The sequence below is a fragment of the Anolis sagrei genome, chromosome 2 (assembly GCF_037176765.1).
Source record: "Anolis sagrei isolate rAnoSag1 chromosome 2, rAnoSag1.mat, whole genome shotgun sequence".
NCBI lineage: Eukaryota > Metazoa > Chordata > Lepidosauria > Squamata > Dactyloidae > Anolis > Anolis sagrei.
In genome coordinates this window covers 130,822,885-130,843,509 of record NC_090022.1, presented here as the reverse complement: position 1 = coordinate 130,843,509, position 20,625 = coordinate 130,822,885, and the positions used below count along the sequence as shown (strand labels likewise).

Here is a 20,625-nt window from a genome sequence, read left to right as displayed (position 1 = left end):
AAACTGACGGTTCACATCTTTATCTGTACTTGCAAATCAATTGTTTCTTCTACTTCCCTGGCAACTTTGTGGGGTCCTAGAGATTCAGAGCAATAAAAAAGACAGTAGTTTTGATAAGCACCTCCAAAGCATTTTATGTTTGTCATCCTGTAGAACAAGGTAAGCCCAGGAGGTTTGAGATGGATGATGCCTTTTCATTTTATAAGCAGGCAGCATTCCAGGAATGCTAAGCCTGCCAGCTCTTCAGCCATCCATCTTCACATTTAAGACAAGGGCCATATATTGTTCCAGCTGCAACACAATCTGTAGACCACATGGAAGTTCACAGATTCTTCTGTTTGTATAAGTATCTATATGGCATGTTCAGTCTAAGGGTGTCTGCAAGTTGTTGTCAGGCAGATGAGCTCAAATCCAGACAGAATGGAAGGGATTCTCATGGGCAATTCCTCTGTTCTAGAAGGTGTTATTCCTGTCTATCAGTGCTCTCTGAGCTGAAAACATGCAGAGTCTGTAGTTGTTCCTAGATCTTTGAGTTGTTTTTGGTTAAACAGTCTGCAGGACTTTCGACCAACTAATTTACTGTTCAAGCTGGCCTATACTTTAATAGTATTGAAAGGTGATTGCTATAATGCCTGTAAAATAGGGCTCTCATGGCATTCTGAGATGTTCACGTTTCATCACTTTCCAGAAATGATGCACTGCTATTGGTGTGGCTTGCTTGTTTTATTTGTTTACTGCTTTCTTCGTTTTTGTTATTAGAAAGCCAGTGTGGTGTTGCGGCTTTAGTGTTGGAGTAGAACACTTGATAGATCATGGTTCAGTCATGGGCAAGTTACACTCTCACACCCAAAGAAGGGAGCAATGGCCAATCTCCTTTAAACAAATCTTGTTGAGAAAATGTGAGAGTTTCAATTTAGGGCTTATAAACCAGAAATGACTTGACATAATCTGCCAGTGCATGTTTTATTATTGTTGTTGCTGTTGTTGTTATTATTATTATTTCTTTGACGTTCAAGGCAAGGTACAACAGCGTAAAACAAAGAGATAAAACGATTAAAATACAAGTTACACAGAATTAAAATGCAGGTTAAAATTCATTGATAAATGCAGATTAGAATCCACAAACCTAAAACTGACCAGGTTGGCTTACCAAAAGAGATGGGTCTTCAGTTGCATCTTAAATTCCAACTGCTGATTTAGCTGTCAAATCTCTTCTGGCAGGTCATTCAGAGTTTTGGGGCAGCTGAGTAAAAATTCCTCTAGGTCAGTGGTTCTCAACCTGTGGGTCCCCAGATGTTTTAGCCTTAAACTCCCAGAAATCCTAACACACTCTAGTTGCTTCCTGTATAGATTACTGCAATGCACTCTATGTGGGCTTGCCCTTGAAGATTGTTCAGAAGCTTCGATGGGTTCAACGGGCAGCAACCAGGTTGATCACCAGAGGGGAATACAGAGAGAGGACATTCCTCCTATTGCACTAGCTCCACTGGCTACCAGTCTGCTACCGAGCACAATACAAGGTGCTGGCTTTAGCCTATAAAGCCCTATGGTTCCAGCCCAGCTTACCTGTCCAAACATATATCCCCCTATGAACCACCTCGATTATGATCATCTAGGGCAGTGGTTCTCAACCTGGGGTCCCCAGATGTTTTTGGCCTACAACTCCCAGAAATCCCAGCCAATTTAGCAGCTGTTAGGATTTCTGGGAGTTGAAGGCCAAAACACCTGGGGACCCACAGGTTGAGAACCACTGATCTAGGGAGACCCTGTTCTCGGTCCCACCTTCCTTGCAAGCGTGACTGGTGGGAATGAGGGACAGGGCTTTCTCAGTGGTGGCCCCTTGGTGATAGAACTCCTTCCCCAGCAACATTAAATCAGTCCCCTCCCTCCTAACTTTCAGAGGGGAATTAAAAACTTGACTTTGGGATCAGGCTGTTGGAGAATAGTGCAGTGCAATAACAGATTTGAAGTATGCGCAATGACTACAGACTGTCTGGACTACGATTATGGAGGGTGTGATTTATATCAAATGTAATGCTTTTAAACATTTTAAATGCTTAATGTGCATTAATGTTAATTTAATTTTAATTTTAATGTTACTGGAATTGTATGTGTTTTAAGGCATTGGATACTTGCCTCTATGTAAGCCACCTTGAGATCCCTTCGAGATAGAGAAAAGTGGGGTATAAACAGGGTAAATAAATAAATAAGACAAAGGACTTAAATTCCTAGTTTTGCTGTAGTCTTGAAAATCTTGGGCAAAAATCCTTCCTTGCACAAGCCTCACTTTGGCTGTCTGAAAAATGGGTTTGTTATTTCCTTTGTAAGATGAGAAGCACAAACTAATATTAATAATTGACCACTGAAACAAAGTTGCTCTTGTGTAGGATGTACAATCGCCGAAAGAGCAAGACTTTAGCATATAATATACCACTTTCTCATTGGACATCCCTCTAATATTGTATAGTTGAGACTCTGAAAGGGGTTTTCTTTTCAATGCTGCTCTATAAAAGCTGTTGCCTCTGTAGTTTCATATAAGTTTAACTGTCTTTTAAAAAGTCTTATGTATTTATTTACTACTGCTTGCCTCCTTCTGCAATCAATTGTATTTTATGCATGCTGCATTCTTCTGTCAGTAATATGTGCTTGATTCCCAATTGCCTTTTGACCACTAAAATGTGGTTCTCCTTGACACTTTTGTTCAAGATGACATGACACCAGTCACTTACTGGGTTCTATTATATTTCCAAAGAAGCCACACAGTGAGTGACAACAGTACCTTAAGCTTGAATAAATATGGAAACAGGGGAAAGGCAAAATACAGACTGCCCTGTCTGGCCCCTTGATGAATTATAGAATGTCTTCCATCCCCAGATGAATGTTTGTGTAGTTCTTGCCGCTAGAGGGTACCCACGTGCCAAGAAAGTGGCACAGCATCCCTCTCACTCTCTGCCCTCAAAGGACTGCAGCAGATGAGAGAGACCCAAGAGATGCTTAGATGATGTGCTTTCAAATCTGTATAAGGTACATGAGATGCAAAAAACAAAACAAAAAAACCAACCCTAAAATAAAACAAAAAACCCTGCTGCGGCAGCAATTCTTTGCGCATAAATCTAGTCATTTGTAACAGCATAAATATAAAGAAAGCTATGAAATGCTAACAGTAAAATATAACATGATAAGGAACGAAGCAGCATATGTATTATCCACTCTTCAGGGCAAGCTAATACTTATCCTAGCAGGTCAGAGGTTTCTAGTGTTACCCACATTCAGAGAGGGAAACACAACAATACTGGATCAAGCTTACTTTTTAGGCTCTTAGCACTTTATGACTCTTGATTCCCCCCTCCCCTTTAAAGTAAAGAAAAGTAACATCACAATGGGATACTAGACTGACAGCTACACATAACACAAGGAGGATTCACTTATCTGTTTCAGAGAATTTCCAAATGCTATTCTGAGATGCAAACAAATTCTGTGCATAATTAGGTACTTATTTTTTGGTCCCAGGGCTCAGATGCCTGTGCTCAAAACAGTGCTTTCTGTTTCAAAGAAGCTGCATTCCCACAATGTAAATACAAATATTTATTGATGTGAAAATGTATCCACTAGAACTAAGAGCAATAATATGAGCAGACACATAACATATTAATAACAAGCTGCTAACTATAGTAACCTAAATGCAGTTGTTCATTCTAACTACAGTAGACCCACTGAAATAATGGCAAGTTGGTAAATCAACAGTCAATATAAGTTGCACTGGCACAACGGTCTACTTTAGTTGATACTAATAACTGCATTCAGACTAATATTGAATTGATTGTAATTGTTACAGGCATAATTCAGTTAACAAAGCCTCTGACAATGGAATTCCTGTTAGCAAAATTTCTTATGCCTGCCCTGTGACATTTTTCTTCCTTGCTATCTATCTGTTGGGAAAGTGTTTTTTAAAGCAGCATTAGCACTGGGAGGAGAGTTGTAGAAACATACACTCCCAATGTTGGGTTGCAGTTGGGTGTATCTACAGCAAACAATTATCCCAGTTGATCCCACTACAGCTGAGTCTGCCTACAATACGCGAGATAAACAGCCACCGCCTCAAGAATCCTTTATTAAGCATGTGTCAACAACAAAACAGAGAGGAAGGGGACAACAGCTAAGCCTGCCTCACATGTTATCCCAGCATGTTTTAAAAAACACAGATCTATAACTCTGGCCACCAAAATGGAGATCATAAGAAAAACTGCTGAAACAAAAGTCACCTTTGGGTATGTGTTGCAATGACATTTAAGTAACCTTTAAGGCATTCAAAATGTTTTAGTTCACTTCCATAAGGCTTACTTACTGGCTGTTTCATTTCTCATGTGCAAATTGTTAGTTTTGAAAACAAAATGGCTGAAACGTTTTTGTGTGGAATACAAACCTATAACTATTCTTTTCATTTTATTTCTGCCCCGGAATCAAATTATCTGCTAAAAGAACAGTGGCCAAGCAACACATCTTATTTGTTAACTGCAGTGTAGCTGTATTTCCCCTTTTATTTCCTTAGACAGCAAGTGTTTCCCAGCTGTACAATATTAATACAGGCACAGTCTTCAAAAAGCAGCCAGTACTAGCATAGTGATCTTGCTTTTCCACAATACTCTGTCATTTTCTGACCCTCCTTTGATTTCCCCCCATCCTTTCTTTCATGATTTTGCAGAACCGAAAATAGCTAAGAGAAGTGTAGCCGCCCCAGAAAGGCTTTTCCTAGCCATTGCATGATGAAAGCGCAGGAGGTCACACCATCAGCACTGTGCTGTGCTAATGAACCAGAGGGGTAAATGTGCCTCCCAGAGATTGGGTTCTCTCAGAAATGTTATACCAAGTTTAGAATTATTTCCCTTTATAAGGGCTACTTGATTGTCAAACATAATTGTTTTAGATGGCAAAGAAAATTCGTTTTTCATTTCCCCTAGATTATATAGTACATTAACTGCCAATTTTACTGCAGGTTTAAACTTTTAACTGCTTCTGTGACTTTTTATTGTATTCATTACCATTTTATTGTTAATTTAGGACTTTTAATTGTTCCAATGTTGCAAACCAGTTTGAAACGTGGAATAGGTATATGAGTAGTATTTTACATACATACAGCTTGTAAAAATCCCACTGAGCAAAAATAATGCAACATGTTTTGTTTTGACAGGGGCGGTCAGCCGCCGTGAAGACTTTACTAGGAACACAAAAGATGTAATATCAGTATTAATGATTGAATAAAAGGATTGAATAAATTATTGACATGTAACATTAGAAAGACAAATAAAGACTAGGGAAGCTCAAAAATGATTCTTTTATATTTAATATCTGATGACGGAGGCGGGGCTTCCTGGTTATCCTATATAAACCAGTGTCTGAACCCAAGGGGCAGCTGGGCTTTCCACAGAAGTTGAGGAAGCAGGAACCCATTTTGTTTCCTTCTGCTTCAGGGTAAGCTTCTTTAAATTTAACAGCTTTCAGTGCTGCTTTCTTTGAGGGGAGGGGCTTCCTGAGTTTAAAAATTAACTGCTCTGCTTCAGGGGAGGGGCTTCCTGAGTTTGAAAATTAACTGCCTTGTTTGAGGAGGCGGGGCTTCCTGGTTATCCTATATAAACCAGTGTCGCGCGCGCCTCACGGCGCGCGCGAACTCATACACTCAGTAACCTATACTTTCACCCCTGCATACAGACAACAACATCAAACACACACCAAGGGGAGGTCATTAGCAACCTCCAGATGGAACAAACACGAAAACTTCCCGTCTCATGCACAAGCTGTGGCATGTTCAGCTTTTTCACACTACAGTTACTCAATTACATCTGCCCAAAGTGTACACAGATCACTCGCATGGAACATAGGATACGACAACTCGAGGACCGTATTAAGACCCTTAAGGACATTCAGGAACTTGAGCTGTTCTTAGACACCACACACCACACTGGCCTAGACACGCAGCCCATATCACACCAACATTACGGGGAGGCTCAACAGAACAGCACCTCAGATGTCGACAACCCTCAGGCTTGGAGAAATGTCACCCTTAGAAGGACACATAGGACCCGGAAGCCTCCTCAGAATACTTCCGCTCAACTGCAGTTACACAATAGATTCCAAATTCTCACACAACTACCACCTGACCAAGAAACACAACATACTGGGGAAGACCAGAATGGCTTAGATACTGATCAGTGGCTCATCCTTGATCAGTGTGCGGGGGATAGCCCTGACTGGGACAACACTTCACAACATTCACACTTGCACAATCCTGCAATTGTACCATCCCCAACCATAGACCAGGTGCAACAGGAACACATACAGGAGAACCATAGGCTCTTGGACGAATCTCAATGGATTGTCCTTGACGAATGCACCGGGGATGTCGAGGAGGAGGACAACACTTTTCACCTACACAATTCACACCAACAGGATCACTTTTCTGGAGACCTACACACTACATTGCACAAAAGGGGCCCTGTCATTCCTGAAAGTAAACAGGTCTTGGTAGTAGGCGACTCCCTCCTTAGAGGAACGGAAGCTGTCATTTCCAGACCAGATGGGATGGCTCGAGAAATATGCTGCCTACCGGGGGCAAAAATACACCATATCACTCAGAGGCTCACCAGGCTCCTCAAGCCCTATCACCGTCCTCCCCTCATGTTGATTCATGTAGGAACCAATGATACTGCAAGGCATACGTTTCAAAAGATCACAAATGATTTTCGAGCTCTAGGAGCAATGCTAAAAGAATGTAATGTACAGGTGGTCTTTTCATCCCTCCTCCCTGTTGTAAGACACGGACCCACAAGAGCCAGAAAAATAGTACAGGTCAATGACTGGCTTAGAAAATGGTGTCAGGAGGAACGCTTTGGCTTCCTCGACCATGGCCTGCTATTCCAGGAGGATGGCCTACTGGCAAGGGATGGGGTGCATCTCACACAAGTAGGAAAACACCTTTTTGCTCACAGACTCGCAAACCTCATTAGACGCACTTTAAACTAGGTCCACCGGGGGAGGGGGACAACAGCCTTGCGAACACTACTTTATCCATAATGTCTGGGAATCGCCAGAAGGCTAAACGGAGGGCTGCACAAACACAACAAGGACCAAGTGCCAAAAGCACAATAATCCCAATTAAACAGCTCAAGGGAAGATCCCAGGGGCTCACATGTCTTTACACTAATGCACAGAGCATGGGAAATAAACAAGACGAACTCCAACTTCTAGCACAACACCACAAATATGATATCATAGCCATCACTGAAACCTGGTGGGATGACTCCTATCGCTGGAATGTAGATATCGAGGGGTATAACCTCTTTCACAGAAACCGAACAAAGGGGAGAGGAGGCGGAGTAGCCTTATATGTCAAAAACTCTTATGCTGCAGAAGAAATTCAAGACAGCAATCTGGGAAACCAGCTTGAAATCATCTGGATAAGAATCAAGGGAACTGGGACTCAAAAAGATGTCGTTGTAGGCGTCTACTACAGACCCCCAAGCCAGGAGGAAGATCTTGATGAAGTCTTCTGCCAACAGTTGACCAAACAGGCACAGAAAAGAGATGTAGTAGTCATGGGCGATTTCAACTATCCCGATATTTGCTGGAAAACAAACTCGGCCAAGAGTACAAGGTCCAACAGATTCCTCGCTTGCCTTGCAGACAATTTCATGGTCCAGAAGGTAGAAGAGGCAACAAGGGGATTGGCTACTCTTGATCTCATCCTAACAAATGCGGAGGACCTGATCGATGCGGTCGAAGTGGTAGGATCCTTAGGGGCAAGTGACCATGTGCTCCTGCAATTTGAGGTACAAAGGAAGGCCGAAACTAAGACAAGTCAAACCCGCATTTTGGACTTTAGGAGAGCTGATTTCCAAAAAATGAAGGAAACGCTGAGCAGCATTCCGTGGACACAGATACTAAAAGACAAGGGAGCTACGGATGGATGGGAATTTCTCAAGAGTGAAATACTCAAGGCGCAATTGCAAACCGTGCCAACAAAGAGAAAAAATAGGACAAGTGCAAAGAAGCCAGAATGGATGTCCAAAGAACTTCTAACTGTGCTAAGACACAAAAGAGACATGCACAAGATGTGGAAAAAGGGAGAAATCACCAAAGAAGAATTCAAACAAATAGCCAACACCTGTAGGGAAAAGGTCCGCAAGGCTAAAGCAAAAAACGAGCTCAGACTTGCCAGGGACATTAAAAACAATAAAAAGGGCTTCTATTCTTATGTCAGTAGAAAAAGGAAAAACAAGGAGGCGATAGGACCTCTTCGAGGAGAAGATGGGGCAATGGTGACAGGGGATAGGGAAAAGGCAGAACTACTTAATGCCTTCTTTGCCTCGGTCTTCTCACAAAAAGAGAGTCTTCAACCTCAGCAAGATGGAGTGGATGAGGGATTGGAGGACATCCAACCCCAAATTGGGAAAGAAGTCGTCCAGGAACACCTGGCCGCTCTTAATGAGTTCAAGTCCCCAGGGCCAGATCAACTACACCCAAGAGTATTGAAGGAACTAGCGGAAGTCATTTCGGAACCATTGGCAACCATCTTTGCGAGTTCTTGGAGAACGGGAGAAGTTCCAGCAGATTGGAGGAGGGCCAATGTGGTCCCAATCTTCAAGAAGGGAAAAAAGGACGACCCAAACAACTACCGTCCGGTCAGCCTCACGTCGATACCGGGCAAGATTCTGGAAAAGATTGTTAAGGAAGCGGTCTGCAAACACTTAGAAACAAATGCAGTCATCGCTAATAGTCAACATGGATTTATCAAAAACAAGTCATGCCAGACTAATCTGATCTCTTTCTTCGATAGAGCTACAAGCTGGGTAGATGCGGGGAATGCCGTGGATGTAGCGTACCTGGATTTCAGTAAAGCCTTCGACAAGGTCCCCCATGACCTTCTGGCAAGGAAACTAGTCCAATGTGGGCTAGGCAAAACTACGGTGAGGTGGATCTGTAATTGGTTAAGTGGACGAACACAGAGAGTGCTCACTAATGCTTCCTCTTCATCTTGGAAAGAAGTGACGAGCGGAGTGCCGCAGGGTTCCGTCCTGGGCCCGGTCCTGTTCAACATCTTTATTAATGACTTAGATGAAGGGCTAGAAGGCATGATCATCAAGTTTGCAGACGACACCAAATTGGGAGGGATAGCCAATAGTCCAGAGGACAGGAGCAGAATTCAAAACGATCTTGACAGATTAGAGAGATGGGCCAAAACTAACAAAATGAAGTTCAACAGTGACAAATGCAAGATACTCCACTTTGGCAGAAAAAATGAAATGCAAAGATACAGAATGGGTGACGCCTGGCTCGAGAGCAGTACGTGTGAAAAAGATCTTGGAGTCCTCGTGGACAACAAGTTAAACATGAGCCAACAATGTGATGTGGCGGCAAAAAAAGCCAATGGGATTTTGGCCTGCATCAATAGGAGCATAGTGTCTAGATCTAAGGAAGTAATGCTACCCCTCTATTCTGCTTTGGTTAGACCACATCTGGAATATTGTGTCCAATTCTGGGCACCACAATTCAAGAGAGATATTGACAAGCTGGAATGTGTCCAGAGGAGGGCGACTAAAATGATCAAGGGTTTGGAGAACAAGCCCTATGAGGAGCGGCTTAGGGAACTGGGCATGTTTAGCCTGAAGAAGAGAAGGCTGAGAGGAGATATGATAGCCATGTATAAATATGTGAGAGGAAGCCACAGGGAGGAGGGAGCAAGCTTGTTTTCTGCTTCCTTGGAGACTAGGACGCGGAACAATGGCTTCAAACTACAAGAGAGGAGATTCCATCTGAACATTAGGAAGAACTTCCTGACTGTGAGAGCCGTTCAGCAGTGGAACTCTCTGCCCCGGAGTGTGGTGGAGGCTCCTTCTTTGGAAGCTTTTAAGCAGAGGCTGGATGGCCATCTGTCAGGGGTGATTTGAATGCAATATTCCTGCTTCTTGGCAGGGGGTTGGACTGGATGGCCCATGAGGTCTCTTCCAACTCTTTGATTCTATGATTCTATGATTCTATGACTATGCTTGAGAACATGAAGGCATGTCATTCAGGACCAAGGAATGGCAGTTTTTTTGAGTTTTATTTGCATTTGCTTTCAACTGTTTGACACATCTAGACTGGTTTATCAAAGTATTGTACACTGGCAATTATTGTCTGAAATGTCTTGTTTGCTATTTGTGACATATTGTAGTCTACATTATTATAGTTAATTTGTACAAACCCAGAAAGGTCCTTTGTTATCAGATCTTAATTGAGCTTCTGAGTCCACCAGTTTTGGGCAATATGAGGTAAGTGAAGTAACCACCCCACACACCGATTATCCAGTAGTATTCTGCCATTTAATGACCTCCTTCTGGAACTAGGGAAACTAAAGATGAACAGTTGTCTCCAGAGTTGGGACTGGAGGAGGAACAATTCACATTGAGTTTCTATTGGCACTTCTAAGATCCAAGTTTAACATTTCCAGGAACATGGCTAGCAGAAAGGGAGGCACAGACAGCAGGGGAAAATGTATCTGGGTTGGTTTCAGAGTGCTACTCAAGTGCCACCAAATGTCTGTGAGAACAACTACCAAGGGAGCCTACTTTGGTCCTACTGAGGAAGGAAAGCAAGGGTATTTTCATAACATCACAACAATGCAGTCCGTTTGGCATATTACTAAAACTCTATGCAGAAAGTTTATTGTAAAAATGGATTCAACCTAGCTTCGTTGCACAAGGACTAGCAGATCTGCTTGACATACAGGGATATACAAATAATGCATCGCAACAACTGGAGCCTTCTATAGTTGCTCCCTGTAGAATTCCCTCCAAATTAGAGATGTGTCTCGGTGGAAGAGTTCCCTGCATAAATTTCAATAAAAAGGCTTGGCATCAGAAACAGCCGCACTCCAAATGCATGCAACTGAGGCGGGTTTTCTCCCCTCACCCTCACTGCATTCCCAAGCCCTTGCTGGAATGCAGTCAAGGTCCAACAGGCATTTTGATTAGTTCAAAACAATCTGCACAGGCCACAACAGAAAAGCATTCCAGAGATAAAGGCTTGATCTTTTATACCCACACTGTTGGCTAATGAATGAGGCATGCCTCTGTTTTAATTTCCAGGCAGCAGTGGGAAAGCTGCATTACCTCATTCATCATTAATTCCTGAAAATGCCCCTCCAAGTGACAGTCCTTCTGTGCCAAGCATCATCGCCCACAGTCACACATAACAAAGGAAGAATATCTAGGACACAGAGAAGCTTAATTTACCAAACTAAAAGGGCCTCAAAACAGAGCAGCAGCTCCCCTAATTACTTTATTTTCATGAGAAGCCTGACCTCTTTCAAGGCATTGCTCTCTCTGTCTTCGCCTACAGTGCCACAAGCTCTAGGCAATCGGATCTTGAGAATCAACATCAGTCTTTTTTAAGGAGCTATTGTCTCCTTATTGAATCCTTCTATCAGAATTGGGTATGCTTGGGTTTGGATACATAGCACAAATGTAGCTCAGTGAGAGAGGGCTCCCACTACTCGGATTTCATCCTCCTGCCTTGTGACCAGAGTTCGAACATTATTATATGGATCATGTTCTGTTTAAATTTAAGGGTCCTTATGGATTCTATCATATATTATTCAGTCTAAAAACACTTCAAAGGATTCCTGTCATAGTATCACAGAGATGGAGGAGGCCTCATGGGACATCTAGTCCAACCCCCTGCCAAGAAGCAGGAAAAAGCACCCCTGCAGATGGCCATCCAGCCTCTGTTTAAAAGCCTCCAAGGAAAGAGCCTCTACCACACTCTGGGGCAGAGAGTTCCATGGTTGAACAGCTCTCACAATTAGGAAATTCTTCCTAATGCTCAGATGGAATCTCCTTTCCTGTAGTTTGAAGCCATTACTCTGCATCCTAGTCTCCAGGGCAGCAGAAAACAAGCTTGCTCCCTCCTTCCTAAGACTTCCCTTCACATATTTGTACATAGCCATCATGTTTACTCTCAGCATTCTCTTCTGCAGGCTTAACATGCCCAGCTCTTTAAGCTCCTCATAGGGCTTGTTCTCCAGACCCTTGATCATTTTAGCCACACACACCCCGGACACATTCCAGCTTGTCGACATATCCCTTCAATTTTAGTGCCCAGAATTGGACACAGTATTCCAGATGTGGTCTGACTAAGGCAGAATAGAGGGGTAGCATGACTTCTCTGGATCTAGACACTATACTCCTATTTATGCAAGCCAAAATCCCATTGGCTTTTTTTGCCACCACATGACTTTGTTGTCTCATATTCAGCTTGTTGTCCACAAGGACTCCAGGAGCTTTTTCACATGTATTGCTGTTGAGCCAGGCATCCCCCATTCTGTTTCTTTGCATTTCATTTTTTCTGCCTAAGTGGAGTATCTTGCATTTGTCCCTGTTGAACTTCATTTTGTTAGTTCTAGCCCATCTCTCTAATCTGTTAAGATCATTTTGAATTTTGCTCCTGTCTTCTGGGGTATTAGCTATCCCTCTCAATTTGGTGTCATCTGCAAACTTGATGATCATGTCTTCTAATTCTTCATCTAAGTCATTAAAAAAGATGTTGAACAGGACCGGGCCCAGGACAGAACCCTGCGCACTCCACTCGTTACTTCTTTCCAGGATGAAGAGGAAGCATTGGTGAGAATCACCCTCTAGGTTCATTCGCTCAACCAATTACAGATCCACCTAACCGCAGTTTTGCCTAGCCCACATTTGACTAGTTTATTTGTCAGAAGGTCATGGGGGACCTTAGTGAAATCCTGATACACTACATTCTTGGCATTCCCTTCATCTACCCAGCTTGTAACTCTATTGAAAAAAGAGATCAGATTAGTCTGGCATGACTTGTTTTTGAAAAATCCATGTTGACTATTAGTAATGACCCCATTCGATTCTAAGTGTTTGCAGACCACTTCCTTAACTATCTTTTCCAGAATCTTGCCTAGTATTGATGTGAGGCTGACCGGGCGGTAATTGTTTGGGTCATCCTATTTTCCTCTCTTTAAGATAGGGACCACATTTGCCCTCGTCCAATCTGTTGGGACTTCTCCCGTTCTCCAAGAACTCTCAAAGATGATTGCCAGTGTCCTTTGTCTTAGTTCCACACAAGAGACATGTTGAGATGGGCATCTGACCCGGTGAGTGCTCAAAACTCCTTGGGTTGCCTGGGATGTCTTCAAATGACACACTGTTTGATTATTAATTGGATCATTATGTATGTTTTGTTTTGTTAATTAAATGTCTGCTAATTAACAGGAGCTGGTTTAAAGAGTGGGTAAGCACTACTCTGGGAACGTATGGTTACTTCTTTTCTTCCATACATTTTTACTGACATAAACTACCCATGCTAATATGGGAGAAAGATTTCAGCACTTTCTTATTGAGAGCCATTACCTATTTTTCAAAGAAGGGCTATAGAACTACTAGTTAACTAAGAAAGACTATGGAAGATCCCTGTCAGGCTTGGTTTGGTCCTTAGAATGCATCCACCTCTTAGTAGCAACAAAGTCTACAATATTTCTTCAGTAACTTTTCTAGAGCTGTCAGAGCTACTTTTTATCTTAAATGTGAGAATAAATAGATGTGAAGATATCCTAAAATCTGTTTGGTTTTGCTTTGAAAGAGTGAAGGATGGGCATTTCAAGGAGCTAATTATGGTTAGAATCAATTTTTCTTCTTTCTTTCTTTCTTGAAGGATGGGGGGGGGGGGGCAGAATGAAGTCTGGGACACAGGGAGTGTGCCACATTTACTGAATTCCTTAAGATGGTAATGAACCAAGAAAAAGAATACCATTTAAGTACAAGGGTACTTATTGTCAAACATCTAAACATGTTGGGAAAATGTTATGACACCATAGTTGGTGCTCTTAGTTGCCAGTCTCGCTTCTTACCCTTAAAGAAAATGGGCCTATTCCAAGATTCTATTATGTGATGAAAGATAATAGAAAAAGTATATATTTAATTACACTTATTATAGAATCCTATGTGTTCAATAGGTATAAACACATTGCTATGAACACAGCTATCCACAATGTGGTTTTGACAGATTGCTGTTGCCTGAACATTATCAAGCTTGATTGTTCTGATTAGGTTGACCTGATGTTCAGTGTATTAAAGGAGACCCCCCCACCCCTACAGACCTCATCTTGCTTATTTTAGTTCTCTCATTTTTTTAGCTAACTTCTAAAGAACCATAGAGCCACAATTGTGAGAGTATTGAACCGAACTTCCCAACAATCAGAAAAAGTATATAGGTTTCTACTTTTAATAAGCCTGAATCACAATACACATGGTTACTTTTGGTAATTGCTGCAGACACATTCCATCCCTTATCAACTAGTGAATATTAATAATTCATAAAGCGCCTAAGAAGATTACATCAGCTTTCGACACATACCACACATACAGTGTCCTGTGGTGTCAGCCATCTGTCTCTCTGTGAAAGGCTGAAGCAACAGAGTAAGATTTCAAGTTCCATCTCAACACAAGAGTTGCAGACTGAAGAGCTGGATATATGTTTGAACACAGGTTTAAAATAAAATGTTTTCCAGACATTTTAAAAGCCCAAGGAAGAAATCTTTTTCCTAAACTATGAGAAGAAAGCCGTGGCTGCATTTATTTAGTCAGTGGGCTATATCACAATTTTAAAAACATTTAACAATAATCAGAGACATTTGAAGAAATGACATTAAGCAATTCCAACTGTACAAGACGAGATGGAGGGCAGGGGAGCTGTATACAGAACTTGGACTTTGCTGCCCAGTTGCCATCTTTGTTTGAAATGTTCACACAACAAGGTTATATCCAAGTAATTCAAATGAAATTTCCAATTCCACATTTTATGAACCAGCACCCAAAGCAAACTCACAATCTCCTTTGTTTTTTCCCCTAATGGACATTGAAGGCTATTAGGTATCAATGACTTCAAAGTCCACACTGTTCAGCAAAGACAAGCAGTACAATGCAAGAGATAGGAAGGCCAGAAAAAGAGAACCCAATTTACAAAAACTAATAGGGCCAAGGGATGTTAGGAGGAATACCAATTAAAAAAACCCCCAACATATTAGAAGATCAGAAGGACCATCCCAACCATGCTGATCATAGATAAGAGGAAAGAGAGCACTCACCTCCCTGTTTACTTCTGTCAAGATAGATTGAAACCCTTCGGGCCAGACCTGTGAGAAGACAGGGATTAAGGGGTTGATGCTAAGGGTAAGTTGGTCAGCCAAAGCAAAACAAATCTTTAAAAGGATTAGAAAAGGTAACCCAAAAGAAACACAAACGAACAGAGTTAGAAAGAAGCAGTAGCAGGACAGGCCTCCATTCGGGAAGATTAGGAAGACAAATAGCTTGATTGCAGAAGCCATCCTAAAAAGCCAATAACTATGGAGAGAAAAGCAAAACTATGCATTTATGGCTGGAATTCCACCCACCCCTAAGGAGGGCCCTTCTCTTTGCCCTAAAATGAAGGGAACCTCTTTGTCAAGGGAGAGCGAGAAAGGGGAATTCTACTGTAGATGACTGTTAGTGTAAAGCACCTGGCCAGGAGAAGGCAAACACACAACAGCAAGTTATATGTTGTTCAGGCTTCATATTCTGTGCTACCAGCATGGCTGTGGAGCAACATAATGGGCTTCAACACAGCACACTTCAATGGTTTGCTAATGAGCACTCAGTTAAGAGAGGGAGGACAATTTACAGAGGCTCTTCTCAAACAAGTGCTTAAGTGGGGGAAATTAGTTCTACAAGGGGATTCGTTTGAAGCCATAAGAAAGGAAACTAGATAATGAGGGAAGCTGCAGGGTGGAAGCTAAAACACAGCTGGAAGGATGTGGCACTGTAGTCCACACAGAGGTCTGCTTCCCTTGGTTAGCCTGCATAACACCACATACTACAGGAAGAGAGCTTGTGTGTCCTGTCAAAGGCAAGTCAGCTGCCTACATCCTGGTCCACTTTCTTTTTAAAAATAAAGCTGTGGGGGCGGGCGGAATCTGAAGTTGTGGTCTAATTATTCCATTAGAAAATATAAATTGCTCTGGTATACATCACAGTCGGCTAGAGGATGAGGCAGAACAGATCTAGAGAAAAATGTTACTTGGGGTATTGCTCCTCTGGTCTCCTCCAAATTCCTACTTTAGAATGTGCAGTTAATGTTGCTGACAGGAACTGTCATGTCCCTCTGTCAGTTTAGAGATGTAACTAGGAGCCTGCTCTATATTTCTGTTAAATCACCCTAAATGTCCTTTTTGTAAAAAAGAAAAGAAAAGAAAGGAAAACCCTGTGTAAATTCTGTGAACTCTTCATGTCTCTTTCAAATATGTTTACTTTAGCTTTTTGAAATGTTGACTGAATCCAGAAAAAACCCATTTGCTCAAGACTAGCCTCTTATCAGAACTGGCATAGATTGTAAGCTGCTTCAACAGAACTTGTAAATTTTGAGTCAGTAATAAAAAAAGACCAATACAAACTAATCATTTAGAAACCCATTTTACAACTACTAATGGTGATATATCAAAAATTGCCCCCAAGCTTAAGAAGTTAAGTACTGTTTGATTCCTAAAATGAAGGACAGGAACCCTTGGATTCAAATCTCAGATATAAATCACTCTGTAGCTGTTAGCCAATGCATTCTTAGGAGAGATAAAAGCTACACGAGGGAGCCATGCACAGTGTACTTTAGCTATCTGCTAGGTTTGGGTTCCTGAACCACCCATGGAGAACAAAATCCATGGATGCTCATGCCTCTATACAATGGTGTATTAAAACTGTGTCACCTATACAAAATGGCAAAATCAAAGTTTGATTTATTTTTTTTAGAAATATTTTCAAGTCCTGGATGTTGAAATCTGTGGATGCAGAATCCATGGACACAGTGGGCCAATGGTATACTTGTCAAAGGTCCTTAGAAGAAAGTTGGAATGAAAAAGAAATTGAAACAAAAGTAAATTAAAAATGGATGGATTATGTATATGCCCCCTACCGGTATATAATGATTGTTTCACTATTTCCATATCACTACTCCTCTTGCTAACCTTGATGAGAAATTAACAATGGTCGACAGTAGTCTCAGAGAGCATTATTCCACAAAAGACTGGTGAATCAAGGACATTCTTGGTGTTTGGGAATCCCTTTTAAGAAAAGAAACAAGCCAGCAAAGGAAAGGATGGACCAGCTTTGCCAACATGCTTCAACCACAATGGCCAAGTACTGAACTAATTGTAAATACTAATTGCTGACTGTCTTAGAAAATATATACCCCTCACTTCCCTTCTGAGTAGCACAACAGAAGTGTGTACACACAATGCATGGTGGTGCCTATGCTGATTTCCTAAATGTTTGATGACATATATCAGAGGTAGGTAGTTGATAAATCAACATCAGCTCATCACTGATCTATGGAAAGCTCATGCCATACATAAGCCACACCATGCTATACTGGTTGCTGAGGATGTTTGCTTCCATGTCACACTGGAGTTCTAATTTTTACCCAATCCTGTCAGACTATGAGCAACTTTACATTTCACCTGATATCCTTAGACCTCACATTTCAACCGAACAATGATTTTATTTGTAGACAGAAGCTGGACAAGGGCAAAGCCAATGTTAAAGGGGGTAGGCTAGAGTGTCTGCATGGAATTGCAATAGATGGTCAGTACAGAGCTCAAGTCTTTGAGCTCCTTTTACACAGGCACAAACAAATGTTTTGCTAATGCATAAGAATTATACACTATAGGTATCATCAGATTTCTTTCTTTCCAGCAGCTTAATTTACTCCAGTCTGTTCTTCACAAATGAAGAAGTCAACACAAAGAAGTCATGTCTACTCCTTTAAGAGTGTCATTTGATCTTGCTGTTCATTCAATCCCCTCGTGAGGTCAGTGACCCATTTTTCACCAAGATGATTACATCACTGACTGAGGATTAGGAGGTGGAGGAGAAAGATGGAGGGGAAACAATCAACAGCACCGGCTGCTGAAATGCAAATGTAGTTCCACTGGCCATGTAAAGGATGAAACACTGCTCAGAAAATTCAGGACATGAGCAGAAAGAGGCAGGAAACATATTGCAGCCCTACCCTGAGCTGTTCCCTGCAGTCTCAACAGCAAAGGCTGGCACTTCTGTCGAGAGGCTCATTTCTGCAGAGCACTCACTTAATTCAGCCTTTTTTCATTGCACTGGGTGGATTTCTCTGCGGGTTTAAATAACCCCATCATTCCTACAGCAGTATACAATAGCAGGAACAACTGAAAGTAAATTATAATGCCTTTCTCAAGGAAGAAAATCTGTAAAATTGTTTTTTAAAAAGTCTAAAAGGTAAAACAGTTGCTGGGTGGAAATCTAAAGCCGTGGGACAAGGGGAAGAAATGAGAATTGACAAAAACTAATCCACTGAAATAGAATAATCTTGTTTCCATGTGGCCTCTTTTTGTTGATGCAACTGAAAGGACTGAAAGGGGGAAGATTAGCACAGCAAGCCCACTCTTGCTTTGGAGCAAATATTAATGGCACCAGCCTAGGAAAGATCTTAACATCAGGTAGAATGAGGAAACTGCCTCAGGCAGCAGATGCTGGGGAGCAGCAATAGCAGCCCATTCCCCACCAGCTTTCCCATTTGATGGAGATAAGAGCAATGTCTGCCTCATGCACCCTCTAAACAAATCACTATCTCAGGCATGGTGGAAAATGCAATTCCATGGACTTGAGAGCTCAATCTTCTTCTATAATGGGGTGCCATCTTGTCTTTTACCCTCAAGCAGCAAAGTATCTTTGGTTGTCCTCACATCAATCTATTTTGAGCAAGATCTTGGCTTCCAAGAGACAATATTGTATCAATTTCTCAGGATTGGATATATGTAGAAAGTAGAGGACATCTCAGTCTGTTTCGCGCACTGCATTTAACCTCTCATAACTTTTATGTGCATTTTTCTTTTCATGTTGCCATGTTATGGTATGTTGTAATGAGTTTATCGCACAGACAAGGTTTTCATGCCTTTCATTTTTGAACTGCCAGTGCAGACAACAGCAATAATACACACATCAAAAGAAAAACCAAGGATACGACAGGGGCAGAATGTTTTACGCTAGAGTCTACGCTGGAGCCCAAGGGTTAAAGCCTATGTATGTACTATTTGAAGATATCACACAAGTTATAATCTGTTCTAATCCTTGGACTATTTTTTTAGAGCATTAAGACAATAATAAAGAGTTCTTAAGGCATTGCAGCCAATTTAAATCAATTTCTAAAACTGTCACTTTTAATAGGAATAGACAATAAAGGGCATTCTGGTTAGTAAGTTGATAGTGAGGATCAGAACTAAGGATATTAAAGTACTCTAATAAACATCAAGCTATCAATAAAACAGCAAATTACTTTCCTATATTAGCTGCTAAAAAACACAAAAAGGCCAGAAAACTGCTCATATGAGTTGATATAATGGTCTTTGAGATTATGTTTTCTTTGCTAAGAGTTTAGGCCATGTTATTGTTTTGGATGGGTATGTGCAAAATCTCAGTGGTGAACATTTTGTGCATATTTTTGCCTGCCTAATGCAACGTAGGAGTTAACTCACTAAAAGCTAATCTGTCTATAATATTTGAAGATTTGTTTTCATGTTGTATTGACAGGGTACTGCACCATTTATAGAGAGGACATTTAAATTAGTCTTGCTTAGTTGATAGATTGCTAAAGATCACTAAAACAATAACCTATTATAACATGGAGACATAAAATATGAACCAAGCTGTACTATACTTAAAATAGGAACTATTTGGTTGCTAGATTACTTACAGTTCTAATGTCTTTTTAATATTTTTATATATGCACTGAGATAATGTCCTGCAAATCTGACAACCTGGCTTGTGGCAAGGTCAATGGAGAAAATGAATTGGAACTTTTCAGTAAGCTTATTCTCAGGTGAATGGTTTGTAGATGCCCTAGGCAAGATGGATTAAATGAGTTTTAAGTAAATATTAAGGCATGGGAAGGGACCAGTAAAAACAAAAATTGGAAGAGACCACCAAAGTCTGAATAGGCTACTCCACTCTCCTTCCAAAGCATTCCAGGAATTAACCACAAGCTGAACATTTTCCACTAGCTTCTCTTTGTACTTACTGATGGCATTCTAATAAATGGCAAACTTTCAGCCACAACCCATTTTAGAGCACATGCCTCTTTTAAAGAAAAATCAGCAACAACCCTTGATTGATTCTGTGCACAAGAGATGTTGTGCTACTGAAGTATGTGACAGATGGACCTCAACTTTCCGATTGCCCACCCAAAAAGGCAGAGATTATTTTCCACTGCAAGAACCAGAGGAAGGGCTGTCAAAGTATTTAGATCCGAGTGAGGCATAATGTTTGAATTCCAATGAATGGCTACAAGGAGCATTATAAAGGAAAATCAGGGCAACATGAGGGAACAAGATTACATTAAAGAAAATGATGGAGTCATTGCTACTAAAATATAAAATCCTTTATGTTCAAAGGGCACAGATTTTTATTTTGACATGTCAAACCACTAGGACTTCTTGACTGTGCCGGCACAAATGTTTTAAAGGGGTAGCAAAGTACTACTTTAGCAAGAGGAAGTTTTAGAATCAGCTGTCAGGCT

The 20,625-nt window shown here is 41.3% G+C and overlaps 1 protein-coding gene across 4 annotated transcripts in view; it reads right to left on the bottom strand.

Moving 5' to 3' along the window:
• The window catches only part of RPTOR (regulatory associated protein of MTOR complex 1), a 422,313-nt gene that overhangs the window by 30,296 nt on the left and 371,392 nt on the right, over positions 1–20,625 (bottom strand). For 2 of the 4 annotated variants that reach the window (XM_060764302.2, XM_060764304.2), the window contains one exon: positions 15,143–15,190. The exons of the other annotated variants lie outside the window; for them this stretch is intronic. In XM_060764302.2, coding sequence (XP_060620285.1) covers positions 15,143–15,190 — 48 coding nt within the window. The remainder of the gene's footprint in view (positions 1–15,142; positions 15,191–20,625) is intronic. 4 annotated transcript variants of the gene reach the window in all.